This window comes from Salmo salar, chromosome 19 (genome assembly GCF_965601325.2).
Source record: "Salmo salar chromosome 19, fSalSal1, whole genome shotgun sequence".
Taxonomy (NCBI): domain Eukaryota; kingdom Metazoa; phylum Chordata; class Actinopteri; order Salmoniformes; family Salmonidae; genus Salmo; species Salmo salar.
In genome coordinates this window covers 9977501-9985000 of record NC_138309.1, presented here as the reverse complement: position 1 = coordinate 9985000, position 7500 = coordinate 9977501, and the positions used below count along the sequence as shown (strand labels likewise).

At 44.6% G+C, this 7500-nt stretch overlaps 1 protein-coding gene across 4 annotated transcripts in view; it reads left to right on the top strand.

Annotated features, from left to right (window-relative positions):
* The window catches only part of zfhx4 (zinc finger homeobox 4), a 120795-nt gene that overhangs the window by 60453 nt on the left and 52842 nt on the right, over nucleotides 1–7500 (top strand). For all 4 annotated transcript variants that reach the window (XM_045702078.2, XM_045702079.2, XM_014157162.3 and 1 more), the window contains exon 6: nucleotides 6373–6607. In XM_045702078.2, the coding sequence (XP_045558034.2) occupies nucleotides 6373–6607 (235 nt within the window). The remainder of the gene's footprint in view (nucleotides 1–6372; nucleotides 6608–7500) is intronic.

Below are 7500 nucleotides of genomic sequence, written 5' to 3'. Positions count from 1 at the left end.
TGTGTGTTTCCTTTCCTTCTCTGGGTGTGTGTGTGTGTGTGTGTGTGTGTGTGTGTGTGTGTGTGTGTGTGTGTGTGTGTGTGTGTGTGTGTGTGTGTGTAATGGTTCCTAAAGTCTGGTACCACTAGAACCGCTCCTCTCTAACTCCATAAATCCAGAATCCGCCAACCGTCTCTCCCTCTCCCCGTCTCTCTCTCTCTCTCTCTCTCTCTCTCTCTGTGTTTCTCTCTGTGTCTCTGTTTCTCTATCTATCTCTGTCTCTGTCTCTCTCTCTCTGTCTCTCTGTCTCTCTCTCTCTGTCTCCCTCTCTCTGTCTCTCTGTCTCTCTCTCTCTGTCTCCCTCTCTGTGTCTCTCTGTCTCTCTCTCTCTGTCTCTCTCTGTCTCTGTCTATCTATCTATCTCTGTCTCTCTCCGTCTCTGTCTGTTTCTCTCTCTGTCTCCCTGTCTGTTACTCTCTCTGTCTCTCTCTGTCTCTGTCTATCTATCATCTATCTATCTATCTATCTATCTATCTATCTATCTATCTATCTATCTATCTATCTATCTATCTATCTATCTATCTATCTATCTATCTATCTATCTATCTATCTATCTATCTATCTATCTATCTATCTATCTATCTATCTCTCTCTCTCTCTCTGTCTCTCTCTCCGTCTCTGTCTGTTTCTCTCTCTGTCTCCCTGTCTGTTTCTCTTTCTGTCTCTCTATCTATCTATCTATCTATCTATCTATCTATCTATCTATCTATCTATCTATCTATCTATCTATCTATCTATCTATCTATCTATCTATCTATCTATCTATCTATCTATCTATCTATCTATCTATCTATCTATCTATCTATCTATCTATCTATCTATCTATCTATCTCTCTCTCTCTCTCTCTCTCTCTGTCTCTCTCTCCGTCTCTGTCTGTTTCTCTCTCTGTCTCCCTGTCTGTTTCTCTTTCTGTCTCTCTCTCTGTCTATCTATCTATCTATCTCTGTCTCTCTCTCTCTGTTTCTCTCTCCGTCTCTCTGTCTGTCTCTCTCTCTATCTATCTCTGTCTCTCTCTCCGTCTCTCTGTCTGTCTCTCTCCCTGTCTCTCTATCTATCTCTGTCTCTGTCTCCCTCTCTCCCCACCGCCTGCCTGACTGTCTCTGCCAGAGACGACCATTAAATGGAAAAGAGAAAACTACACTATTTTAGTTCTGGTCTTAAAGAAACGCACAGGAATTTGCTGATGGAGATTTAAATTAATATTTCTAAATGGATGAAGCGGATTCAGATTTGTTTCTTTTCAATGTAGAAACCGACTAACTACTCAAGACTGTTGAGTCCTTTTACGAGAAGCGAAGAGAATGGATGTGTTGTTATGATTATTATCCAAGCCGGGCGAAGGATAAAGGTATATTATTATGACTAGTGTTAAACTGAAAGTCTTGGCTCAAAAGGGAACTCAATTTATCTACCGTCTCGGAGAACTCTGAGAATGAGATTTATCATATCCTGCATATTTCTGCATGTACTCCTCAAGCACACACACACTGACACACACACGATAATGGTAGTCAGAAAGAGGTTGAATTAAGTGACAACAATATGAGAGGCTCTGTTGAAAGGAGTGTCACTCTGAAGCACCAGAGTTTGTTCATCTGGCCTAGTTATTATAAATAGTGTTGTCTGGGGTCGTCATGTACCACAGGACACCAGCTTGGGGTTAATTCCACTAATTCAATTCCAATTCAATTCCATCTTCCTGTAAATTCCATTTCATTCAATTCAAATTCCAGCTCTGTCTTTACATTGAGAGATAGTTACATTCTTGTAAATTCCAAAGTTAGGTCAATTCCAGCAATTCAATTCCCCATTCAATATGATCCCCAACAATTCCACAAATCTCAATTCAAATTCCCTCAGGCTTTCAGGCTAATCACAGTTCAGACAACTTAGCTATCTGGAAATATTGAAATATAAGCTGAAATGATTCAAATTTCATACAGCATTTACAAACACATGCTAGCACATGCACTCTACACACCAGTGGAGGCTGCTGAGGGGAGGACGGCTCATAATACTGGCTGGAATGGAGTCATTGGAACGGCATCAAACACATCAAAGACGTGGTTTCCATGTGGTTGATACCAGTCCATTGACTCCATTCCAGACATTTCTATGAGCCGTCCTCCCCTCAGCAGCCTCCACTGCTACACACATATACATTTTAATATTGTTATTTATCTGTATTATTGATTCTGTATTGTAGAGATGTTATGGTAGAGTAGTGTGTAATAATGTGTTGGTTATGTATTGTGTTATTGTATGTAATTGTGATTGGACCCCAGGAAGAGTAGCTGCTGCCTTGACAACAGCTAATGGGGATCCGGAATATTTACAAATACAAAACAAATGCTGCAGTAAATGTTTCATACTAAGTCCAGTAATTCCATTATCTGGGAAATGTACAAATATTACATTCCAATGACATTGCAAACATTCAATGTTTTTACAAATGTCAAAATGTTTGAAATTCGAATTGAATTCAACGTACATTTTTCACTTCATGAGTGAATTGAAGAATGAAATTGTAATTGACCCCAACCCTGCAGAACACAAGAACATGTTGTTGTTTTCATCATGGCTCACAACAAGATGTCTGCTGGGTTCTTTCTTTGTGTGTCTCCCTCTGTACTCTCTGAAAAGCAGGGGAAGAATTAGTATTTCTTGTGTATGGAGCTTGGTTGCAGAGGGACATAAAGAGGGACAAAAAGAGACAGAAAGACAGAAAGTAAGAAAGAAAGAAAGAAAGAAAGAAAGAAAGAAAGAAAGAAAGAAAGAGAGAGGTTAGTGTCTCGGTGTGGCCTTGCAGAGTGTTAGCTGAGCTCTCTGAGTGTGTCTGTCTACACAAGCAGAAAAGGAGGCCTCTCTTTCACAGAGAAACAAAGATAGCTGTAATTAATGACCGTGAGCGCTGGCCAGCACTCTGTGTGCGTGCATGCGGCTTTCTTCTGACAACTCCGACTTAATTAAAACTTAAGACCCCTGAAAGGGCCCCTGACTGCCACGGACATCCCACTGCCTCGTGAGAAAAACCTTGTACGTTTCTTTTTCTGAAAAAACAAAGACCACGAGAAAGAGAGAAGGGGGGGGTGATGTGCGTTAGATACGTGGCTAATCCTTAGTAGTCAGGGTTTTTTTCTCTCTCTCTCTCTCTCTCTCTCTCTCTCTCTCTCTCTCTCTCTCTCTAACACACACCTGCAGCTTGACGGCATGTTCCCCTCTCTGTATTCTATCAGAGGATCAGTTAATCAAGCTTCTAGCCTGGCCTTTTGTTTCTGCCCATTGTTCATTAGGTGGCCAGCTATGGAGACACACTTGATACGCTTGGCTTCCCCGGATGTACGAGGCTGGGGGAGGGGTGATGGGGGGGGGGGGGGGGGGGGGTAGGAGAGTTGGTCAAAATTCAAGCTTGGAACTGACAGGACCTTCCCTGCTGTTCATAATAATGACTAGAGCTGGACACAAAGCAGCTCTGCCTCTACACACTCTTAGTATTATGACTTTTGTGTTCTTAGTTTTAGTATTATGTTTGAAGAGTAGATTTAGGAAGCTCAGCTAGGTACACACACACATGCACGCACACCCTCACACCCTCTCACACACACACTGTGAATCCTAACACTTCTGTTGTCCTGTGTCTGAGAAATAATAGGTTTTTCACATGAACTTGTGAAGACACCTTTTCAAAAACTAAATTTGGTTTCTCCTCTCCTCACTTTGTTTCTCTTCTCCTCATTTTGTCTCTCCTCTCCTCACTTTGACTCTCCTCTCCTCACTTTGTCTCTCCTCTCCTCACTTTGTCCCTCCTCTCCTCACTTTCTCTCCTCTCCTCATTTTGTCACTCCTCTCCCCACTTTGTCTTTCCTCTCCTCATTTTGTTCCTCCACTCCCCACTTTGTCTTTCCTCTCCTCATTTTGTTCCTCCACTCCTCACTTTGTCTCTCCTCTCCTCACATTGTATCTCCTCTCCTCACTTTGTCTCTCCTCTCCTCACTTTGTCTCTCCTCACTTTGTCTCTCCTCTCCTCACTTTGTCTCTCCTCACTTTGTCTCTCCTCTCCTCACTTTGTCTCTCCTCACTTTGTCTCTCCTCTCCACACTTTGTCTCTCATCTCCTCACTTTGTCTCTCCTCTCCACACTTTGTCTCTTCTCTCCTCACTTTGTCTCTCCTCTCCTCACTTTGTCTCTCCTCTCCTCACTTTGTCTCTCCTCACTTTGTCTCTCCTCTCCTCACTTTGTCTCTCCTCACTTTGTCTCTCCTCTCCTCACTTTGTCTCTCCTCACTTTGTCTCTCCTCTCCACACTTTGTCTCTCATCTCCTCACTTTGTCTCTCCTCTCCACACTTTGTCTCTTCTCTCCTCACTTTGTCTCTCCTCTCCTCACTTTGTCTCTCTTCTCCTCATTTTGTCTCCCCTCTCCTCATTTTCTCTCTCCTCACTTTGTCTCTCCCCTCCTCACTTTGTCTCTCCTCTCCTCACTTTGTCTCTCCTCACTTTGTCTCTCCTCTCCTCACTTTGTCTCTCCTCACTTTGTCTCTCCTCTCCACACTTTGTCTCTCATCTCCTCACTTTGTCTCTCCTCTCCTCACTTTGTCTCTCCTCTCCTCACTTTGTCTCTCCTCTCCTCACTTTGTCTCTCCTCTCCTCACTTTGTCTCTCCTCTCCTCACTTTGTCTCTCCACACTTTGTCTCTCCTCTCCTCACTTTGTCTCTCCACACTTTGTCTCTCCTCACTTTGTCTCTCCTCACTTTGTCTCTCCTCTCCTCATTTTGTCTCTCCTCTCCCCACTTTGTCTCTCCTCTCCTCATTTTGTTCCTCCACTCCTCACTTTGTCTCTCCTCTCCTCACATTGTCTCTCCTCTCCTCACTTTGTCTCTCTTCTCCTCATTTTGTCTCCCCTCTCCTCACTTTGTCTCTCCTCTCCTCATTTTCTCTCTCCTCACTTTGTCTCTCCCCTCCTCACTTTGTCTCTCCTCTCCTCACTTTGTCTCTCCTCACTTTGTCTCTCCTCTTCACACTTTGTCTCTCCTCTCCACACTTTGTCTCTCCTCTCCACACTTTGTCTCTCCTCTCCACACTTTGTCTCTCCTCTCCTCACTTTGTCTCTCCTCTCCTCACTTTGTCTCTCCTCTCCTCACTTTGTCTCTCTTCTCCTCATTTTGTCTCCCCTCTCCTCACTTTGTCTCTCCTCTCCTCATTTTCTCTCTCCTCACTTTGTCTCTCCCCTCCTCACTTTGTCTCTCCTCTCCTCACTTTGTCTCTCCTCACTTTGTCTCTCCTCTCCACACTTTGTCTCTCCTCTCCTCACTTTGACTCTCCTCTCCTCACTTTGTCTCTCCTCTCCTCACTTTGTCTCTCCTTTCCTCACTTTGTCTCTCCTCACTTTGTCTCTCCTCTCCACACTTTCTCCCTCCTCTCCTCACTTTGTCTCTCCTCTCCTCACTTTGTCTCTCCTCACTTTGTCTCTCCTCTCCACATTTTGTCTCTCCTCTGCTCATTTTGTCTCTCCTCTCCACACTTTGTCTCTCCTCTCCTCACTTTGTTTCTCCTCTCCTCACTTTGTCTCTCCTCTCCTCACTTTGTCTCTCCTCTCCTCACTTTGTTTCTCCTCTCCTCACTTTGTCTCTCCTCTCCTCACTTTCTCTCCTCTCCTCACTTTCTCTCCTCTCCTCACTTTGTTTCTCCTCTCCTCACTTTGTCTCTCCTCTCCTCACTTTCTCTCCTCTCCTCACTTTGTCTCTCCTCTCCTCACTTTGTCTCTCCTCTCCACACTTTGTCTCTCCTCTCCTCACTTTGTTTCTCCTCTCCTCACTTTGTCTCTCCTCTCCTCACTTTTGTCTCTCAATTCCTCACTTTGTCTCTCCTCTCCTCACTTTGTCTCTCCTCTCCTCACATTTTCTCTCCTCTCCTCACATTGTCTCTCCTCTCCTCACTTTGTCACACCTCTCCTGACTTTTGTCTCTCCTCTCCTCACTTTGTCTCTCCTCTCGTCACTTGAGTCTCTCCTCTCCTCATTTTGTTCCTCTTCTCCTTCTTGTCAGTACCATCGGGTTTTTCTTCCATCCGTTTATTACCATCCTTTCATTCTTCTAAGCACACTGAATTTGTTTTCCTGTCCGCTCAGAAATATCCTTTGTTGATTTCTCTTTCCTACATTTTAAACATTGTCTCTACTGTTTTTGTCCCACTAGATAATAGTGAGTCCCAGATTAGTGTGCTTCAGGTATAGACAGGTTTGCTGTCTGCACCTTTGTCCTTGACCATCAATCAAAAAGCAATTTCTCATACAAATGTTAACAATCTCTCTACACTCTCCTCCTCTCTCCTACAGCACTTGCAGAAGCAGGAGAGTACATGCGGCGGTGAGCAGTGTGTGTACTACTGTGCCCTGTGTGACTACTCCACCAAGGCCTGTCTGAACCTAGTGCAGCACGCTCGCTCCCCGCGCCACCAGCAGAACGAGGGTCTGAGGAAGCTACAGCTCCACCAGCAGGGACTGGGAGGAGAGGAGGACGGCCTGAATCTACACCAACTCTACCACGTCAAAGACTGCCCTCAACAACAAGGTAATGGTTTAGTCGTTTTTACATGGCTTTTTTTGGATTTGATTTGAAACATGGGACGTGGACCCACAGCATACTAGTCTAAGTCCTTGTTTCCCCCATTCTTTAACCACACCCATTCTTCCTGCTACCACAACCAAACCGTCTTTTCCTCCATCCCGCCCTCTCCATCTCTCCCAAAACCCTTTACCACCACATTCATCTACCCCTCCATCCATCCCTCCATCCATCCATCCATCCATCCATCCATCCATCCATCCCCCTCCCTACCTACCTACCTTCATCCATCCATCCAGCCCCCTCCCCCTCCCTCCATCATCAAATAAAATCAAATGTTATTTGTCACATGCTTCGTAAACAACGAAATGCTTACTTCCCAAAAATGCAGAGAGAAAAAAGAGAAATAATATAAAAATAATAACACGAGGAATAAATACACAATGAGTAATGATAACATGGCTATATACACGGGGTACCAGTACCGAGTCCATGTGCAGGGGTATGAGGTAATGCAGGTAGATATATACATATATGTAGAGATAAAGTGACCAGGCAACAGGATAGATAATAGATAGTAGCAGCAGTGTAAGTGATGAGTCAAAAGCGTTAGCGCAAAATGGGTCAGTGCAGATAATCCACGTAGCTACTGGATTAACAATTTAACTACCTATTTAGCATCAATCCCTCCCTCTCTCCATCCCACCCTCCTTCCCTCCATTCCTCCCTCCCTCCCTTCTTCACTCCCTCCATCCCTCCCTCCTTTCTTCTCTCCATCCTTCCCTCCCTCTCTCCAACCCGCGCTCCCTCTCTCCATCCCTCTCACCCTCCGTACTCAGATCACGTCTTTTGAGTCAGGCAGTGCAGTCCACCTAATCTCCCCAAAATGAGCACGCTGT